This window comes from Xiphophorus couchianus, chromosome 15, assembly GCF_001444195.1.
Source record: "Xiphophorus couchianus chromosome 15, X_couchianus-1.0, whole genome shotgun sequence".
Classification (NCBI taxonomy): domain Eukaryota; kingdom Metazoa; phylum Chordata; class Actinopteri; order Cyprinodontiformes; family Poeciliidae; genus Xiphophorus; species Xiphophorus couchianus.
This window is the reverse complement of record NC_040242.1, coordinates 2,600,873-2,622,520: the sequence shown is the minus strand read 5'-3', so window position 1 is coordinate 2,622,520 and position 21,648 is coordinate 2,600,873. Positions and strand designations below refer to the sequence as shown.

General features: G+C 36.4%; 1 protein-coding gene across 3 annotated transcripts in view; it reads left to right on the top strand.

Moving 5' to 3' along the window:
• Nucleotides 1-21,648, top strand: part of msraa (methionine sulfoxide reductase Aa) — a 36,584-nt gene that overhangs the window by 7,519 nt on the left and 7,417 nt on the right. For 2 of the 3 annotated variants that reach the window (XM_028040778.1, XM_028040780.1), the window contains exons 2-5: nt 8,965-9,033; nt 9,140-9,259; nt 15,145-15,249; nt 16,664-16,770. In XM_028040778.1, coding sequence (XP_027896579.1) covers nt 8,965-9,033; nt 9,140-9,259; nt 15,145-15,249; nt 16,664-16,770 — 401 coding nt within the window. Of the gene's footprint in view, nt 1-8,964; nt 9,034-9,139; nt 9,260-15,144; nt 15,250-16,663; nt 16,771-18,054; nt 18,191-21,648 lie in introns of those variants that run through there. The other variant, XM_028040779.1, reaches the window with a different exon arrangement.

Below are 21,648 nucleotides of genomic sequence, written 5' to 3'. Positions count from 1 at the left end.
ATGTGTGTGTGCGTGTGTGTAGACTCCCCCATTCTCCTCCCAGCCAGACATTAACTGCAGTGCTTCATTTATCACTGTCAACTCTGGAGCTCCGGTGGGAAGGTGAGGAGAGGCTCCTGAACACTCAGCACAGTTTTCAACTCTTCTCCGGTCGCCGTGCCAACCGGGATGTTTTGGTAACAAAGATGGAGATGTACAAGCCTGTGACCTATCAGTATTTTATTACAGTGAGTCAGTTTTTATGCTGCTGAGTACCAACTAATCTGTTCAACAAAGTATTCCCTTTAATTAATACCTTAAAGGGACGGGTTTGTGTAAAAAATCAACTTTTACAAAAACCAGGTGGAGCTAAGCATCAGCTGAGCTCATTATAGGAGCTACATCTCTGTGAAACTGTGGTAAAAATGTTAAAGGGTTAACAGAGGAGCCATGTTTGATGACTTCCTGAAGGCGGAGTTTCAGAAAGAGCAGGAGTTTTTAAAGAGACAGAGACCCAATTTAAAGGTGTTAAATTATAGTCAAATATCTTTTAAATCATATTTGATATATATAGTATTTTTACAACATCTGAAATGAATATAGTTACTTGATTATGACACAAAATGGCACCATGCGCCTTGAAAACACACAATGTTCCCCCTTAAAGAAATTACTTTTGTTTTAAATGTTAATTTAGAAACGTCTCTCTCCATTCATTTCCTGTGGAACTTGTGCAATGAGATGTCAAATTTCAAACTCCAACATGTAGACGCTTGCAACACAACACAAGAAAGTTGAAAAATGTTAAACTTTTTCCACAGAAAACCTTCAGCTTTCGCTGTAATATGTTATCTAATATTAATACATTAAAGTTTTCAGATTTATCTTTTTTTGTCAGCTGTTGGTAAATTATAACACTTTCTTCCACTCGCAAAATGGCGACAGCAAAAGTTGAAATGAAATGCCAGAGTCAGTCGATTGTTCAACATGTTTTAAAAACAATATCTTCTGTTGAGTATTCAATAAATGTATACAGTCACAATGCAATACTTTGACCTTTTTGAATTCTGCACCTAAAAAGTATGAAAAAACTAAAACTACTACTGCAACCAATAAAAACTGAACTGAAACTAAACAACAGTTAACTAATAATAACTAATAAAAAATAGCCAACGCTGTAAAAACGAATTAAAACTAACTGAATTAGTCAAAAAGTTACAAGAAAATAAATCTAAACAAGTTGCAAGTGAATAAAAGACACAAAGAAGATGAACGCTGGGGATAATTTAGGACTAAAGAGTTACAATGCAAGATTTATAAAATGGCAGATAAGAAGAGGAACAGAAGAGTTACAAGGTTTTATATAATATATAAAACGCCACCTCGATTGGTCTTTCCATAATTTTCTCTTTAAAAATAGTGAAGTGTTTAGGATGGAAATGAATGTGAATAAGACTCTTCCATCGCGAAGCAACTTCCAGGCTGACCCGTTGATTGTTTCCTTATCTTGCATATTTTAGGAGTGTCTTTTGTTATCTTTATCGTCTCAACAGAAAATTAAAAAGTGATGAAGCCTTGCAGAGATAAAGCAGAGTGTACTGTGCTCTGATTGGCTGATCCTGGAGCTGCTCTGTCTGCCTTTACACACACAGCTGAAATAGAGCAGCACTAATAGAGTGTGTGTGGGCGTGTGTGTGCGGGTGTGTATGTGTGTGGTACAGATGTCACCATGGATGAAGGCCTGCTCTGTGATCAGGCTTATTATTGTGACAGGATTCAGGGTGCTGGGAAAGAAAGAGACTGGGAGGCATCCTAGTTAGTCCCACACATACATACACTTCGTACCTAAAATGAAGTGGCTTACTGTTTGATGTGAAGTGTCCTGAAATGCTTTCTAACCTCTTTCACTGCTCTTCACAACCAAATAAAAGCAAATTAGTTGCCAGTACAAACTGGGCTCTTACGGCTGAAATCAGTTTAGGAAACATGACATGGAGCACAAATCTGACGCAGTCTGCTTCGTCCTGTTGGAGTGACAACTAATAGAATAGAATAGAATAGAATTCAACTTTATTGTCATTGCACTGTCACAAGTACAAGCAACGAGATGTAGTTTGCATCTATCCAGAAGTGCTCTACGAGATATTAATATTTATTTACGGATGTACAAGACTATGTATGTATGGACTATAAGGGGTTATAGCAAGAGATATAGATATTGTGTATAAATATAAATATGGGAGCTATATGCACAGATTATACAGATTATACAAGAATGTTAGGAAATGGATTATAGATAAATAATGGCAGATAAAATTTACAGGTTGTACATGTGTGTGAAGAAAACAGTCCGTGACTAATGCATCAGCTGGGAAATATAAAATATGTTACTGCTTTTTACAACCTTTTAAATGTCTCCTGTTATTGTCTAAAGGAGTTTAGTAAACATGAGCTGTGCAGTATTTATAGATGAGACCAAACAAAAAAAATACATGAATTACTTTTGATTAAGAACAAGCATTGTTTTTATTTTCTGGATATCTTAGCATTACTACAGGAAAACACTTACAATGCAGCTTGAAGGTTTGTCAAAATAACTGATACTTCAACATAATGAGTACAAAAAAATACATTCAAAGATACTCATTTTGGTCGAAATCCATAAAAAAGAAAAAAAAACATACCACATCCTCTTTAGTACGGCAGAGTACTAGAGCCATACAAAAAAAGTTAAAAATATAAAATTGTGGGAATAAAGTCATTTAATTATGAGAATAAACTCGTACCCGAATAAAGTCAAAATAATACGAGAGTAATGTAAAACCTAAAACAGTTTTGAAAATGGTATCAAGTTGGAAATGTTAACATTACGACAACAATACACTGCAAAAACACAAAATCTTACCAAGTAATTTTGGTCTAGTTTCTAGTGCAAATGTCTCAGTACACTTGAAATAAGACAAAACTTTTCAGCAAGATGTAGGAGGTTGTTTTAAGTCAATAACTCCTAAGTATTAACTAAAAAATTACTATTTCCACTGGTAGATTATTTAACTTATAACAAGACATTTTTCCCATCTCATAAGTGAAATGTTCGCACTAGAAATTAGACCAACAATTACTTGGTACGATTTTGTGTTTTTGCAGTGCAGCAGCTAATGCTAAAAAACACAACAGAAATCAACTTTTCTTTCTAATATTATAAAGAATTTAGTTTTTATGATGCATTTATGCAAGACAAGAAGAACACAGAGCCAGAGCCTGTATTGAAAACTAGATTTCTGTTTCTGCAGCCTGGTGTTGCTGGTCATCTTTTAGTTTTATTTAATCATAAATCTACAGTCTGACCTCATTCTCTGAGGAATTTCTTGGTCTGGCTTTCTGCTCTGTTCGTCTGTTCTTCCCATATCAATGTGGCTTCATCCAAAAGATGAATATAAAAAAGTCTCATGATGTTATTGGAGCGGACTATTTTAGTACTACATGTGTGCTAAAATTAGCCTGATGTTGCCTGCAGCGACCTTAATTGGCTGCAGCAGTTGATTATGGCTCAGATTGACCCGACTAGCATGAAGCTGAAATCACAACTTCACAGCTTAAAACATGGAGGAAAACTGCCAACATTTCTGGTTTTAACAGAAACCAACTTGGTCACTTATGTTTCAAACCATACCTATTTTTATATATATGTATATATTTCAAGCTACAACTTTAAGTACAACAGAGTGTTAGAGCCATACTAACAAAAACTTGAAAAATAAAATTACGAGAACATACTTGTATGTGAATAAAGTCATAATATTACGACAATAAAAATAAAGTTGCATGTCGATGTCAAATTTATTTATGTTGCACTTTTGAAAGCAGGTTAAAACTGCACCAAATGCTGTACAAAGGCAATAACACAGTAGAATAAGTTGATGAAAAGAAAAATAATTATAATACAAAAAAATTTAAATAGAACATTACAGCTGAAAAGTTACAGTATCAGGCCTCAATTAAATGCCAACGAATAAAAATAAGTTTTAAAAAGCGATTTAAAATAACTCAGACAAGAATAAAGTCGTAATTGTATGAGAATAGTTATAATTTGAGAATAAAGTCATACCAGAGTAAATTCATAACATTATGAGAACAAAGTGGTAATAATAGGAGAATATGTTCAAAATCAAAAATACTTTATTGATCCCAAAGAGAAATTAAATACATAGTTAAATAAATGAATAAATAATATTTTTTGAGAATCAAGTCATATCATGAGACTAAAGTTATGAGAATAAACTTGCACAAGAATAAAGTCATATTATGAGAATAAAGTCGTAGAAGAAAAAGCCGAAGTAAGACGATTAGAAAGTCGCAAAAGAATAAAGTTGAAATGATATGAGAATAATGTAGCAATAAAGTCGTAATAGGACTTTTTCCTTGTAATCTTATGACTTTATCATCATACTTTTCTGACTTTATTCTCATAATTGTATTTTTTTTAAACATTTTCTTAGCATGGCTCTAATACCACATTGTAGTTATTGTGTCTGTGTGTTACTTTTCTGTGAGGATGGACAGGTCAAATAAACCAAATCTTCATGCCAGAAAGTAAAAAAAATGCATTCATTGCGGTTTATTAATCATTTTGTTTGTTCAGAAAATCAACAATCATGAAGAATATATTTAAGAGACGCAAGATCAGTTTAAAACAAAACAAAAAAACAAAATCTTTTCACTCGTTTGTCACCAATTATTTGAACAAGTCCTAACAGCTGAAGGTGTGTTCTTGGACTCTCTTCATCTGAGGAAGATGTTTACATGTTAAGATACACAAGTTCATCCGCTGCACAGCAGGACAGAAATAATAAGCAGCTGATCTGTTTCTTCTGCTGCTTCTTTGCTGTTTCTTGATTCTTCTGTCACACACTCGGCGAGCTGTTCAACTCATTAGTATTCTGTCTGGACTTATTTTCTTTCCTACTGACATTTACATTTAAATTGTTTATCTGTGTGTGCGGGCGTGTGTGTGTGTCCTGTAATGAACATGCCTTTGCAGTTCCCTGAAGGCAGCCATTACCAACACACACACGCGCGCACACGCACACACACACACACACACACGCACACACACACAGCAACACACGGACAGAGGATAATGTGAGCGAAGGAGGGAGGAAAAACGAGGCTGAGGATCCGTCTTGGGATTTTAAATCTCCATTTAAAATCATTAAGATTTGAGGGATGCGGAAGAATGCAGTGTGTGTTGTTCACCAACCTTTATTTCTTTTCTACATTTAGTTTGCATGTTTTATTTGGAGCTTTCCTGCAGGATTTGTAGCATCTGAAAACTGGGGCATCGCTGACTTTGTTCTGGTGTCTTTGCTGCTTCTGCGGTTGAAAATAAAGTCAGTTTTGTAGGAGGAGCTGGTTGCTTTGTTCCTTTTGGAAAATGTTAGCTTAATAATTTAGTTATGCTTTGGTTTACTGTGGCTGTCAAAAATAACGCATGAAAAATAACAGCAATTCTACAGCGCCTACAAGAAGTATTTGGATATTTTATATATTTTTTTCTTTTAATAATCAATCATGATCAACAAAATTTACTTTTTGGATGAAAAATATTGTCACAGTCAAAACTGATTTCCACAAAATACTTACAATTACATATTAAAATAAAAATATGTAACATGAAATAGAAAATAGATGATTGCTACGACAGCGTATTGGAGTTATTGTAGATGAAAAAATAAATAGCGGTAATTTCCACCAAAACATCTCAGAAATTTTACGTTTATCTCAGAAAAAAATTAGAAATTTTTAAAATTGAAAAGTCAAAAATATGAAAAAAAATGCTTTGGGTCGCTGTCTAGCTGAAAAATAAATGTAAAATAAATTTCCATTCTACATTGTGTTAAGGAAAATGATTATTTAAGTGCTAAAATACTTACAACATGTGTAAAGGTATAGCCAACACTTTTATTGGAACAGTTTTATGTTGAGCATGGGGGAGCTGACAATAGCAGACATTTAAACAAGCAGGGCTTTTTTCCTCCCCCGCTGAAGACAGAGTAATAAATTTACATTCCGATAGGGGGCAAGAGACTTCTTGGCGCCTCTCCCCGTGCCAGACAGAGATGAGCACGAAGTGGTTCGCCCTCTACTGAGATTAAGTGTTTTTCCCCTTCTGGCTTGACGGAGACCAGACGCCCGTTCGAGTTGGGTGTAAAGGGGGAGACTTCTCAGGTTCTCTGGGGCCGAAAACAGGTCTCTGATTGGTTGAACAACGGAACGCCTTCGTTGCACATATTAAAATACGGAAACTCCTCTTTGGTATAAGATGACGTACACGGAGCACGCCGAGAGAGTTTTTTCTCCACGTGGGCGCCTTTGTCTGTCTGTGTGTTTCGTGTTTGTTTTTTGTCTCTCCTTGTGTGTTGTTATTTTGTGAGAAAATGCATATCTCTGTATCTCTGCAGCTTTGTTGTTCATTGCTTTGTTTATGAATTAAACTCTGTGATCTGTGACGTCAACACGCTTTGTTTAGTTTCGTTTTACAGCTGGCCGCCGCTCGCCGAGAAGAACCCGGCTGTGTTAAGGAAGAGACGAGCCACACGTTTTGTTCAAAGTTTTAATAAATTCTTCCTCAATAATTGTGAGACTATTTGCACCAATTGGATGGACCTCTGTTGAATTAGGTCAGTCATTCTACAGGAGATGACTATTTGAGTCATTATTTTGTAGAAATTACTTTTCATTTTAATATCAATGTTTTTTGTTTATTTTTTATAAGCTATCCAAATTATGTTGATCTTGATTGATTTTTAGAAGACATAAAATATGAAATATGAAAAGGGTTGAATACTTTTTATATGAAGTATATATTTGTCATGTTGTAGGGATTGTTAGGCTAAGAAATTGTTCATTTTAAAGCTGCTTTATGTAATTTTTACAAATTTGTTGAAACTGTCACAAGGTGACAGTTAGTTATGAGACAGGTAATGTGTGAACAAATCAAACTCCTCTGCCTTTTCCAAGTTCCAACTAGAAACAACCAATCAGAGCCAGGAGGCGGGTCTTAGCGCTGTCAATGACAGTCTAGCTAAGGCTGGTTAGCATAGTCAACCATGACAGCAGATAGACAGTTTTCTTTGTCATTAGCACATTTAGCTGCAAGTACACAAACTTGATTGACAGCACTAAGGCCCTCCTCCTGGCTCTGATTGGTTGTTTTTGGTGTATTTCTTCAAAAATGGGAAGGAGGTGGAGGAGATCAGTCTTTTCACAGATTATCTGTCTCATAGCAAACGATCATGACATGGTGACAGTTTTAAAAAATATGTAGAAAGATATTTTTAAAGGTGGAGTTTTCAGAAGAAATACACATGAATTTTGCATGTATGGATGCTGTTCTGAAAAAACAGCAGTGACTTCAGGAACATGAATAATCCTCTTTAAAGAGGCTGAGATGTTTTCCCTGCAGCAACTGAAACGTTCCCTGTGCAGAGTACGGAGCATCCGAATCCTTCACAATAAAAGGCTCCTCATGCAATCAGACTAAACTCACTGACTCAGATGCAGATGATGCGTGTTTGCAAATCTTGAGAATGCTGAGAGCAGAACAGAAACCTCAAGCTGATTATCACCCTGCGTGTGTGTTGCTGATTGCTTGGCTGCACCCGTTCTCTAGCTTTTGTCTATCAGCATGCCGCCCTCATGACAATTATGCATCTATGCATGAAGACGCTGAACGTGTGTGTGTGTGGATCCAGATGTTTGCTTCATTTTTATTCTCCCCCCATCATTCCAATTTTTTTTGAATCCATCTTCCTCCCCCTCAGTAGGCCATCTGCACACGCGCGCAGCCCGCAGCAAGCCAAAGTTAATGCGCGCTGGCTCAGCCAGGTGGCTGCACGGCCTCGCATTCGTCCTCATGCACCTCTGGCTCGCCGCTGATTGGACTGAGCGCAGCTGCTCTGAAAATTTTTAACTGGGTCACTGTGTGTACTCTCAGCTTCTAGGTAGACTTTGTGCCGTGTTCTGGGTTTCTCTGTATGTTCTCCATTAATAAACATGTACGTCTTTAGTGAGGAGGAAGCTGAACATTTATGCATCAAAACATTTGAAAGGGAAGAATAATGGGAAACAAACTTGAATATTTTGTGAATTTGCATGCTTTCAGACTGCATTTTCACAGTTCCTATAACCTTTTTACTCTTGTATTCTGTATTTATGTTTTAGAATAATAACATGGTGTAATACTGATAACAAAAAATTCCCTTTTAAGCCAATTAAACCAGTGGACTCATTTTTCCATTAAAAATGTTCGTAAAACTTTGTCTCATGTTGAAATAACACAATTTTGCAAGTGTGGCGTTTCGATTAAATAAGAAATTCAATTAAAATCACACTTGAATAAGTTTGTTCATGCGAGAAGTCATCAAAAAAAATGTCGTGCATCATACTCCTACCATTTCTTGTAATTTTCATCATATTTTCTGCCAGTAGTAACGTCCAGTTGTTGATTAGATGCAAAAAAATAGGTTTTTCAAAATTGGTGTGTTAAAAATATGTTTATTATCTTCTTAAAGGTTTTCAAAAGGTAATTTAAATCTAACAATAGAGAAGAATTGGGACATGTATTCTAATTTATAGAATTTGACTGTAATATCAGACCTAGATGGTTATTGAATATACTGTATGTCTGTTGCTGTGCTGATTTGCTTGTATGTTTTCAATCATTATGTTTTAAAATAAACCTATAATTTTCAGTTTATTGACAGATGCAACCAGACTTTTATTTAAAACAGATTGACTGTTTCTAAGTGTTTAGGATGCCATTTCCTCTAACATGTTTCCCAAGGCTTTTGGACATAAACGTGTGGTTTTCCACTCATTTTGTCTTGTTTTGTAATTTGGTTGAGTTGAAGAAAACAGGTAAAACGTTTGCTAAATAAATGTTTTATTGTTAATAACTTCAACATTTTGTCCCTTTTCATGCAGCCAAACATGATGTGAATGGAAACAGGACCATTCCACCCTTTCCAGAGGGGACACAGATGGTGATGTTTGGTAAGTGTCAAAATACACCAGACGATTCGTGCTACATAGGAAATAATTAATTTAAAACAGGAGAAAAGATGTGATATATAAACGTCTTCATTCTGGTTTCTGTAAGGCATGGGCTGTTTCTGGGAAGCAGAGAGGAAGTTTTGGACACAAAAGGGAGTTTACTCCACCCAAGTGGGCTACTCTGGCGGCTACACTCCAAACGCCACGTATGAGGAAGTGTGCACAGGTAGCCTCTGCATACCAACACACACACACACACACATGCATGTGTTTTCTACTGACTGTTAATAAACTGCGGAAAACAGGACAGAAACAGAGGAGTGCCTCATTTCCCTCAGGCCCTATTAAACCGGGGCATGGATAAGGCAGCCATTGATGCCTGACCGCTCTGAGCAGCGACTATTTCTGTGTGTGTGATGTGTGTCCAGACCCCCCAGTGGCTCTTCCAGTCCGCCAGCACACAGCAAATCCATCATTAGCCCCGCATCACCACCTGTCTGTTACTGTCTCACTTGGTTTTATTTTGTCAAACTGTTTATGAGTTTATCTTTATTAGATGAGGATGAGAAATCGGAAATAAAACCTGCAACTATATGATTTTAAAAAACAAAGACTAAAAATATGTTTTTTAGATATTTGTTAAAACTTTCACCAAGTTGTGTCAGTTTATGAGACGGATAATATATGAAAAGAGCTGCTATTGCCATCTGAAGAAATGCCTGCTTCTGATCAAAAGCAACCAATCAGAGCTAGGAGGAGGGTCTTAGCGCTGTTAATCAACCTTATCAACGCACTGCTAAATGTGCTAATGGCAGAGAAACAACTTACAGTTACAGGAAAACTGCCATAATTGGTGGCCATGCTAGCTAGCCTTAGCATGGCCTTACTGATTGACTGCACTAAGACCCGCCTCCTGGCTCTGATTGGTTGCTTCTAGTTTGCACTGGGAGAAGAAAGAGGATTTTTTTTCTAATTTCACAGATTATTTGTCTCATAACATACTGTCACAACGTAGTGACCGTTTTAACAAATATGTCAAAAAAATATTTTTTATAAAAGTTACAATTTGCAGCTTTGAGTGCACAAGTTTGAATTTATTATTGATTTTAGCAACTTCTGACAGGGTCAAAATTATTTCTGCAGAGTTAAAAAAGCCCATCATAAATATGTTCTTACATCTTACATCTTCCTGTCACACTGTTGATCGTTACTAAAACTTAAACGTGTAAATAAGAGCATAAATGTTATTTGAAATTAGCAAAATAACAGCAGGGCCGTAAACATCTAGTGAATTTGATGAGAGCGGTGATGGTCAATATCTTCAGTTGCTAGGTAGCGGGGCTGTGCTTCCCTGGGGTTGCTAGGTAGCGGGGCTGTGCTTCCCTGGGGTTGCCAGGTAACAGGGTTGTGCTTCCCTGGGGTTGCCAGGTACCAGGGTTGTGCTTCTCTGGGGTTGCCAGGTAGTAGGGCTGTGCTTCCCCATGGTTGCCAGGTAACAGGGCTGTGCTTCCCTGGGGTTGCCAGATAAAGAGGTTGTGCTTCCCCATGGTTGCCAGGTAACAGGGCTGTGCTTCCCTGGGGTTGCCAGATAAAGAGGTTGTGCTTCCCCATGGTTGCCAGGTAACAGGGCTGTGCTTCCCTGGGGTTGCCAGATAAAGAGGTTGTGCTTCCCCATGGTTGCCAGGTAACAGGGCTGTGCTTCCCTGGGGTTGCCAGATAAAGAGGTTGTGGTTCCCCATGGTTGCCAGGTAGCAGGGCTGTGCTTCCCCATGGTTGCCAGGTAGCAGGGCTGTTCTTTCTGATTTGTGACGTTACACTCAGGAGTTTTTTGAAATGGGTAATTTTCCAGACACCAAAAAAAAACCATTAACTTATTTCCAGAAACCGCCTGGGGGTTTTTGTGTTTTAATCACTTTGTCTGTTTTTATAAGTAGCAGAAACCCAAATGAAAGAACAAAAAAATACAAAATGTCCATAATATTAATATAAATTAATTAATTAATCCAAGTTCAGTTTCACACCATATATCCAAATTATATTTATTGATTTAAATATCAATATATTTGAACATATGATACCCATCTCTAATTTGCTATGATTTGGTAAATCTGCACCAAAAATCACTAAGTAAACATAATTGCTGATAAATTGCTGAATATATTCAATACACTGTTTGAAGGTTACAGACTAAACTGCAAAAGTTTCAAAGTTGTTCTTTATTTTCCTCGATTCTTGTCCAACATTTGGATATGTGGTGTGAAACTGAACTTGAATACATTTCAAATGCTTGAAGGAACAAGTTGAGCGCTTGACTTATCGGCTTTGGAGGGTTATTGGAGGAGAGGAAATCCCACGTATGAATTTGTGAGTCATGTTTAGAGTCACGGTTGACTGTGTTACTCATGTAGATGTTTTCTCCCCGGACAAATCGAGGAGATTTGGTTTGTTTTTAAATCATATTTCTTGTGTGTTTGGCTCCTTCTTCATTACTTCTTATCAGAAAGTTACTGCAGCATTTCATAGTTTGTATGGTGTAGAGAGTTTAGATATAAATAGGAAACTCTGCGTAAAGAGAGCTGGTTTAACTCTTAATAGAGCGTTTTTAATTAGCTCTGTGTCTTTGCTGAAAGAGGCCACTTGGCTGAATAAAGTGCTCCTCCAACCTCAACATATTCAGGAAAGACAATACCTGAATATTCACTGTTGGTTAAATTTTTACTGTCAAATCAGCTTAGGTCCAATTTGTGTTGATTAGATCTGCATATTTTTACTCTGTTTTGAGAAGAAGTACCTGTGTGTAGATTTGAAAACACTCCCACGCTGTTCCTCTCAGGTTGAGTTGTTGTTATTTTTTGTCTCTCATTTATTGACAGCTTTCTTCATACATTTTCTTGGAAATCTTTTTACAATTTTTCTAACTGATCTTTCTTGAAGTTAATTCTTAGTTTAAAAAAAAAATCTTATTTCAGGTAAGAAATTTCTTTTTGCTTCAAATCTTTGTTTTGTTTAATTTTTTTCAGTTTCAAATCTTTTATTGTTTTCCTTTTAAGTTTGAAAATTTTCTGTTTCAAATCTTTTTTAAGGTTAGATTTTTTTAGCATCAAATATTCCTTTTTCTTTCAATTTTTTCAGTTTCAAATCTTTTTTTCAGTTATAATTCTTTTTCAAATATCCTTTTCAATTTTATTTTTATTTCAATTTCAAATCGTATTTCAGTTTTACATTATTTTTCTTTCAACATTTTTTGTTTTCAAATCACTTTTTTTGTTTCCATTTCTTTCTTAATTGTTTTGCTTGTGGGTTGTTTTTTTCATTGATGTTATGAAAACAGTCACAATAATTCTGGTTTCCACTGAGCTTTTTGTACATGGCTAAGGTTTTTTTGCATGCATGTTTTAAGTAAGAAATAGTTTTTTTGCTTGTTTTTTATACAAGCCAGATGAACAAATGCTTGAGAATGGTTGTGGGCATACATGCAAACTTTCAGGAACGTCCCTGGTTGTACATACTGTTCCCTACTTTGGGTCATTCCAGGTGTATTTTTGTGTCAAGAAGGGCCCTTATCATTTGGAAGACTGAAATAAACAGTCAAAAATAATTAGAAATTAACTGGAGAACATTCTAGCTACATGCAAGGTATATGATGCATGGACATAATTTTAAAATCATAACAAGAAAACTTATTTTCTCAAACCAACTTCACCTTCTGAGTAAATGGTGATTAAAGCACAAAAAACACAAGTTTGAAGCCATTTACACTTTTAATTTAAAGCTGTTTTACTCATATTTGCATCAAACTATCAAGAAGCCTTTTTCTTTTCTTCATGAAGTTGCACATAACTTTACTCTGCTTCTTTAGACCAGTTATTGATTGAGCTCCAGGATGGCAAAGCACCTGGATTTGAGCAGCTCTTCTGCTAAACAGTTTGAGGCTTTGAAAGGGATGAGAGTTAAGTCGCATTCTGCTCCTGGTGTTAGGTTGTCCTCTGGGACTCATTTATGTTGTTTCCAAGGCTGAGAGAAATAACAACAGTACACAGACTGTGTGAAAAAGACAGTATGTGTAATTTTTAGTATGCAGTCAAATTAGATGTGCAAAATGTGAAGAAAAATACCACAAATGAATGGTAAAGTTGGCCACGTTTTTGGTTTATATTGTCTTTTTCATGCTGCAAACAGTGAAACTTATTTTCTGGCACAAAAGGCTTTAAAACTTCTCCAGAATTAGAAAATTTGTCCGCTTGGTAATCCAACACGTTCACCTGACTGCTTCATTCTGAGTAACAGCCTGATTATGAGATCATTTGGCACCTGGATGTACATTTCCTACCAGCTGCCGCTTTATTTTCTGCTCCGATTCCAATCTTTACTGTATTTCCCATCCAGTCCGAGATGAATTTATTCCTGCGAGATTGGCCTGGTGAGACATTAATTTAATGCGGACCGCTGCTTTGTCTCTGTTCGCCAATATCTGCCGTAGGAATCCATAACTCCTGATATTAAAAACGTAATAAGGCAGAGAAAGACATAGGAGTGGAGGTGGAATGAGAGACGTGGAGAAGATGAGGTGTCACGTAATGGGTCACACTCATTACCAGCGCCAGCTGCTGTTTGACTCGCAGCAGAAGAAATCTTTCTTCTGCAGAAAATCAGTTTTGGACCAGCCTGGCCTTTCAAGGACACTTGATGTATTTTGTGTCTTTCTTGTGTAAATCTGCTCTTTTTTTAAGGTTGTTCATCTAAAAAAAAAAAAAATGAAATCCTAAAGCTCTCATATTAAAGCATTAAAGCTTCTGCTATGAAGGTATGTTAAGGATTATATGATTCAATCACTTTATGCCACAAAAATATAAACTCAACCAAATCAAAATATTATTTTAGTACTTTCTGCCAATGATCAATACCTGCTGAAAGGGTTTGATTTGATTTAGTTTGTTTTGCGATTGTAGCAAAAAGAGGATCATCCAACAGTCTTAAAGTTAGATTATATAAAGTTTTTATCAAGGCAGCTCAAAGTCGTGAAACATCATACAGCCACCATTATGTTTTGTCAAATGTCATCTTCAAAATCAATAAACATGAAATATGTTGATCAATGTTCCAGTTCTAATTAAACAAAAGCAGATCTAAGCAATCAGGTCTTTTAGCCTTGATTTGAAGGAATTCAGTGAATCAGAAGTTTTTCAGTTTCCTGGAAGTTTGTTCCAGATTAGTGGAGCGTAGAAACTGAATGCTGCTTCTCCATGTTTGGTTCTGGTTCAAACAGAGAGGTCTGTTTGGGTTTGGAGTCAGAACTGAAAGTGATGGGATGTGATGCACTGAGCGGTGGGCAATATGAACTTAAAGTTTTATCAGGATATTTTCTGCTGATAATGTAATAATGATAAACATGGCGATAAGAAGTATTGATTAGGTTACTTTAAGGTTGTATCTGCATGCTAAAACAATCACAGTCCCACAAACACAAATACCTCTCTTGAAAAACATTTGTGATACATCAGACACCAGTCTTACAAAAACGTGTGATCTGTACAACCAAGCTACACTCACTACATGCATTTAATCATCTACAATCCAAACAATAAAGACAGTTTTGAGGGGTTTTAAGCATCTTTAATTAGAATTTATTGGAGTAACGATAAATCAAAATTCCTATAAAACATTTAGAATGATAAATGACAATGCGATAAATGCCCTTCTCAGTGTTTCATAATTTCAGAATGATAATTTTCAGCCATTATTTATGGCCTGATTTACCGAGTCTGGTGCAGAATTACGATGCATGTCTCACTTCCATGAAGTAAAAACCGGGTAAAATGCGACATGATTGATACGTATCCGATTAATTTCCACAATTGGAAGAGGCTCAAATCCAATTTCTTTGAGGGGGAGAAAAGATCGGCATTGGGCCGATTCGACTGCCATGAACATCGGTCTGTCTGATATGTGCTGCATAATGGGCGAAGAAATCTGATTTGGGTCACTTTCGCTGTGTGAATGTTGCCTAACTGTTGGTTGGTTCTAGCTTCTTTTCCCTAAATAGATGAAAAATAATTTTGCATTTACTTACATTTAAGTTCTAGCATTGATGCTGATGGTTGTATTTTGCAGGCAGAACCGGCCACACTGAGGTGGTGCGAGTTGTTTACCATCCGGAGAAGATCAGCTTCAACAGCCTGCTGAAGGTTTTCTGGGAAAGTCACAATCCCACTCAAGGTAAACACAACATTCGTGACTAAATCCTGGAAATAGAACAGGAGGGGTTTTATTTTTGAGTTTCTATTAGGTGTGGGCAACACAGACTTAAAGCTGCAGCTTGGAACTTTTATAAACAATTTTGTTTTTTACATATTAAATCTGTTACCATATTGTGACAGTGTAATATGAGACAGATAATGTGTGAAAACACATCTCCATCTCCTCTTTGAGCTGTTACTGCTGTCTGAAGAAATGCACCAATAACAACCAATCAGAGCCAGGAAGAGGGTGCTGTCAATCAACCTCATGAATGTGCTGCTAAATGTTCTAATGGCGGAGAAACAGCTCACTGTTTTAGAAAACTATCTATCCGCCGTCATCGGTGGCCGTGCTAATCAGCCTTTGTTATGACTGTGAGTCCATGACACAGCAGCATCAATGACTAAACAAACACAACTAGACTTGTCGCAATAAGCAATAAATTAATTAATCAATTAATCGCTTCATAAATTAAAACATACTCAATAATTTCTATTTGCATTAATAATTTCATTTTTCTCTACTAAAACTGGATGCTAAATGTCTTCAGGCTGGTGATTTGTTCTCCACTAGCACTAAATTTGAAGAACAGTTTTGTTTCTAGAAACTTCATAATTCATTTTATTTGTTGTTTCTGTTGTTTTGTTTATTTATTTTGGATATTTAAAATGTCTTCAAGTTCCAGAGTGAAATGTTCATCAGAATTGAAAGTTTATTGATTTTTGAGAATGTGTTTCCAATATTTTACTTAAAAATGGTGTCAAAGCAGCAACATTATTACTTGCAATAACAACTTCTGGGATTATTCCCAGTCCCATTTGTAATTTGCTTCTTTACGACACAAGTCATATATAGAACTGTGATTAGTATCGCAGTATTTTTAAATTTATTGATATTTGTTTATGCTTTCATTGAACGAACAGTGAAAAAAATAGTAAAAACTATCAATCTTGACAGTGAGAACAGTTTGGGGGGTTTAAACATCATTAATTGGAATTTCTTGTGACAACGATATGTCAAAATTCTTATCAAATTAAGAAATTTATCAGGATAAATCCCCACTGCTAGTTTCTGCTCGCTACGTACTGCTACATATGATCAATATATCTATAATTTTCAAACCTGTTCCTACATTCGACTGATTAATAGAGCATCACATATGTGAGCCAGCCTTGGAAAGCTTGAAACATTGAGGCTGACAGACTGACAAGCTGACAGTGAAACGATGACATGATCAGTCATGAAAAAACAGCTTTCAGTTCTGCCAAGACAGAAAAAGACAGGTTATATTTTTGGAAATGCTGTCAGTTGTCGTTTTCCAAGCACCGAAGACAAAGATGCCACGCTGCCATCGAGATCCTCGTTTTAAAAAAATGAACATGTGTGTTTTCAGGAATGCGTCAGGGGAACGATGTCGGGACAACGTACCGCTCTGCCATCTACGCCTACACTCAGCAGCAGCTTGAGGAAGCGTTGGCCTCCAAGGATCAGTACCAGAAGGTGAACAGATCCACCAGTCTTTGATATTTGAACAATTTGTGCACGAAAGCATTTAGATTTTTAAGGGATCCACTATTAGTTGAACATTTTGGCCTAATTAAGTTGTAATTTTCCTTTTAACTTACAAAATGCTGTTTGTGATACGGCAAAAATCATAATTACTTCAAAGATTTGTTTTATATTTTTCACTCATGGAGGTGGCCATTTTTTCACCTGATGGGTTGATGATCCATTCTGTACTGGAATCTACAGAGTAAACAGGAAGGCTAACTTTACCTGAGTTGTTTATCATATTGCATATTATTGGTGTAATTTTAGATATTACCACACTGCATTGCTGTTGGCTGTAATTTAAAAAATAAAAATAAAAACAAATAGTGAGGTGAGTCTGTACCACTTCAGCATGGTCAAAAAAAGCCGAACACAACTTCCAAAGGACCAATTTGTGCACTCAACATTTCTCTCCAGAAGACTTTATGTTATTTGTACGAGCAAAACTGATGAAGGCTAACAGGTGGTCGTTACCTTTACAAGCTAAAAATAAATGCCGTACCAACAGTTTTTATCCACAAAGCGGCCAAACCCCGCTGCTGCCGGAGCGAAAAACACTAGGACAAACATCAGACAGGCAGCACAGGAAATTCTTTGAAATGCTAACATAGCTTATGCTACTGCTGCTGTTACTGAATGTGAAACCACGGACCAACACCGGACCCTAAACAGCTGTTACCGTACTGGACACAGAACAATAGAAGTGCTTACCGGATCACACAGTCCAATCAGAGGTCCATGTCATTCATTGTTTAATTTATGAAGTTGAAGGCAGCAGCAAAATACCAGGAGCTTCTTCGGCCAACTCTTTCCTCCTGCTCTGTTTGTTTCTCCTCATCTTGATTATTCATATTTCTTGATTTCTCTTTCTCTCTTGATTTCTATATTCCCATCGATTTCAACGCTCTTCAGCTCAATTTGAAAAGACTTAAAACTGTTAGCTGGACAGAGCTAGCACAATCTGACCGAGCATACATCATTTACCCAGAATGCATTGCAGCAACATGGCGAAGTCCATGTGACAATATTTTATTGAGATTTATAAAACCTAAGCAGCCTACAGAAGTATTACTGTATTGTTTTAACATGTAAAATAAATATTTCTGAAACAAAGTCTATTGTTACAACTAAATGTGGATCCCTTTAAAAATCTAGAGAAAAGCCGAACTGTGTGTGAGACAGCTGGGAAGTTTGTAGAGGACAGAGAGTTTTCTTTTTTTAATTTTTTGTCAGGGTCAGTGGGAAGAGGAGGACAACATCAGGGGACGGGCAGATGGATGATGGATTGCAATTAGAGTTTTATTTAAAGGCGAAACTGAGATGTTGCAGAGCAGGCAGTCAAAAGGAAACCAATACACAAAGCGAAATGGGCCTGGCAGAGCGACTCACTGAGACAAAAGAGATGATCCAATGTAATAGCATGAGCCTGACTCTGAAGAAAAAACAACCAAAAGAGCTAAATAACCCCAACAATAACCAGAAAACAACTTTCACCAGGGACAAATGCAACACAAAAAACCTGCAAACACAAAAATGCTGCAATCACAGAAAATAGAAGCAAAAGGGAAAATGCCACATATAGTCAAAATAACAGCAAGTGTGAAAATTTGCTCCACAAAAGTCCTCCATACCACTAGGGGAGTGTTTCTCAAACTTTCTCAGGCCAAGGACCACTTACCCATTTAACAAACACTCATGGACTGCCTAAGTTGAAATTGCCCCACAATAACATAATATCTTAATATATACAACCTGAAATAAAAATATTAGTAGCTCAATGTCTTTGTTCCTCCGAATGAGAAGGGTGGTGCTGTTTTGTAAACGTGACTGGCCATAATTGGGGCGTTTTGAGTTATTTACAGATTCTGACAATGTGGAAGGTTTCAATGATAGAAACCCATGTTAAATGAGCTGCTTCTGTTCTTTAATATTATTAAAGATGTTAAGTAAAACTCTTCATTCTTCCTCCAACAGTTCTTTAATAAGTTAAGCATTAAAATTCAGAAATGAATTCATTTACTCCTTGTACTAAAGTTAAAGCTGAGCAAAGTTTATTTTGTGTTGTATGTTCCCTTTGTCTGACATAGACTTAAACATTTGGCATTTTGACTTTTCCGTGTTCATTTTTCCTCGTTATCCTCTCCGCTGCCTGCTGGCTGCTGTGCAGGGATTAAAAACGGAGCTCGTTAAAATTCCTGCTCTCACTTAAGATAACTGTATGCACAGATTTGCAGCGCGTTGCCTCAGTTTTGTTGCTGTTTGCTGAGGTCAGATCTAATCTGGTGATTTTCTTTTTTGACCCTTGTGTTAAATATTTACCATTCCTAACCTGACTCATCGGACTCAGAGTTTTGACCCATTTTCACTGAAATCAGGCTGTTTTTGCTCCTTTTCTGCTATTAAACAACTGAAAGTATCAATTTTTTATATATTTTTTGTAATTTTCCAACTTTTCTGAACCAAAACCCCTTTTAAAATTTTTTTAAACTCTAGTATCAGACATGATTTGCAGTCTTCATCTGTCACTCCTAATGACCTGAGTTTTAATAGTTTTGGGTTTTTCATTGTTGTTAAGTTTTATTTTGTTGTGACTTTTTGTTTGTCCAACTCAGTTAGTTTTTAGAGTGCATTTGCTAATTTAGTTAAATATTGTTTAGTTTTAGTTACATTTGTATTAATTGTAGTAATAGTTTTAGTTTTTTCATACTTTGTTTAATTTTTAAGTGCAGAATTCAAAAAAGTAATAATTTGCCAACAGCTGATGTAGAAAAATCTATTTCACATCAGAACAGAAGGCTTAAAAATAGATTTGTAAACACAAAAACAAAGGATTTTATATCTATAATTTTAGTATGTTTTAGTTATTTTTTATAAACACACAATATAGTTCCAGTTATAGTTTTTCCTCTTTAACTACTGTTTTTATTTGTTTCAGTTAATAAAATTGTTGTTTTTTTTTAACTTCAGCTTTTGTTATTTTGTCAGTTTTAGTTCATTCTGACTCACATTGTTTATTAATAATTGCTCCATAAGGGTTTCTGTTTTGGAAATCAGTAGTTAGCATTATCAGGATTCAGTCTGAAAAATGAAAAACTGCTTGTTTGTGGAGAGAAAAAATCATCAGTTCTAAAGTTCTAAATAAATAAAATTCACAAACACAAAATGAAGATTATTATTTCCATAATTTATATGTTTTAGAAATGCATGACATTCATTTAGTTGTAGTGTTTCTCCATTAATTAGTTTTAATGTATTTCAGTTACTAAAAATAATCGATCAACTTCAGTTTTCATCACTTTGTTGGTTTCAGTTAACTGTATGACGCACATTGTTCTTTAAAAATCAGTATTTTGCAAATCTTTTCAGCTTTGTCAGGATTCATATCAGCTTGACTTCACTTCCCAGCATCCCTTTCTGCTCTCCGGACCCGCTCCCTTCATCAGAACCGTTCCTTTTATTTCTGCTTGTACATGCAGCTTGTATACGTCCGAACGCTTTTAAAGTCCACTCACACAAAAAGCCGTTCACACGCCGCCTCCCTCGTCGACTCCTCTCCTGCTGAGGCTTTTCCACCGCCATCGCACCAAAGGGCTTGTTTCCATGGAAACTGACGGGGGTAGAGGCTACTCTATTCTTTTCTAGTGTAGTCTGGTCTTCATTAGTCTTTTTCTCTCTCCTTCTCCTCACCCTGTTTGGCCTTCCTTTTCTTTTTGAAACCTTTTTTTTTCTCCTTTTCAGCGATATCTGTCTGAAAAATAAAACGCGTGAAAGGATTTTCTGTTATTGCTGGGCTTTTTGGAGTTGTCCCATTGCTTTCAGCTGGTTTGAGGCCTTTTATGTTTAGAATGAATAGAAAACAAAGTCAGCCGACAGGAAGGTGGAACGAAAACTGTAAGCAGATCTATGAACAGCAACCCAGAGGAGAGATAGAAGGATGAGGTTGAAGGTAGAGGTGAGGAGTGGAGATTCAAAAGTTTAATTAACAGAGGTGGTAGAGATTGTTGTGACTCTAACTGCTTCAATACAAAACTGTGCCGAAGTGAAATTGTTAAAGCTTTAATCCTTTTGAAGGTCAGGCTCTTTTAAGGGACGTTGCACTTATTGATTTCCTTCAGCAGCTTGTTTTCCACAAGCGCTTGGTGTTTTAAAATATATAAAAATGATCTTTGGTTTGTTGCAGGGACGAGGAAGTGAAGGAAAAGCTCAGAAGTGCAAAACATTTACCTGGAAATCAGACTTATGACATCCTGAGTTATAATTTTCTGTTTTTGTTTAAAATCAAGATACTTTCAGACATTCGAGTTGTTTAACAGTAAACATGATAAACCTGGACCTATTTATGGTGGCATATTAGGGCCACTGGATGGTAAAACAAAATAGAAAGAATAAATTTCCACCAAAAATTCTGATATTTTTAGGTTAATCTCAGAAATCGTCATAAAAACATTGGAAATTTCTGAGTTTAAAAAGTAAAAAAAAAATCCTAGAAAAAAATCTGAAATCTTTAGATAAAACTCAAAAGTTTTTATTAAAAACTGCGCCGTTACCTAGCAACCCAAGCTGAGCTCCACCGCATTTAGTCCGCTGGTTTCACCGTTGCATGCGCCGTACAACGGCTGCTGGAAGAGAAAGTCTTTTGTAGTTGACTTAGCATCCATTCTTGTCTGTTGTGCAGGAGGCTCCACTTCTGCTTTTCAAAGATGGACGGTTGTATAATTGCGAATCTGTTTGCAGTCGTTTTCACGTGGGAGTGTAAACGTAGAGTTGGGGGTCATGGCCAGCAGCCAGCTTATTTGGATTTAATGTGACATGCAGTCCATGTGTTTA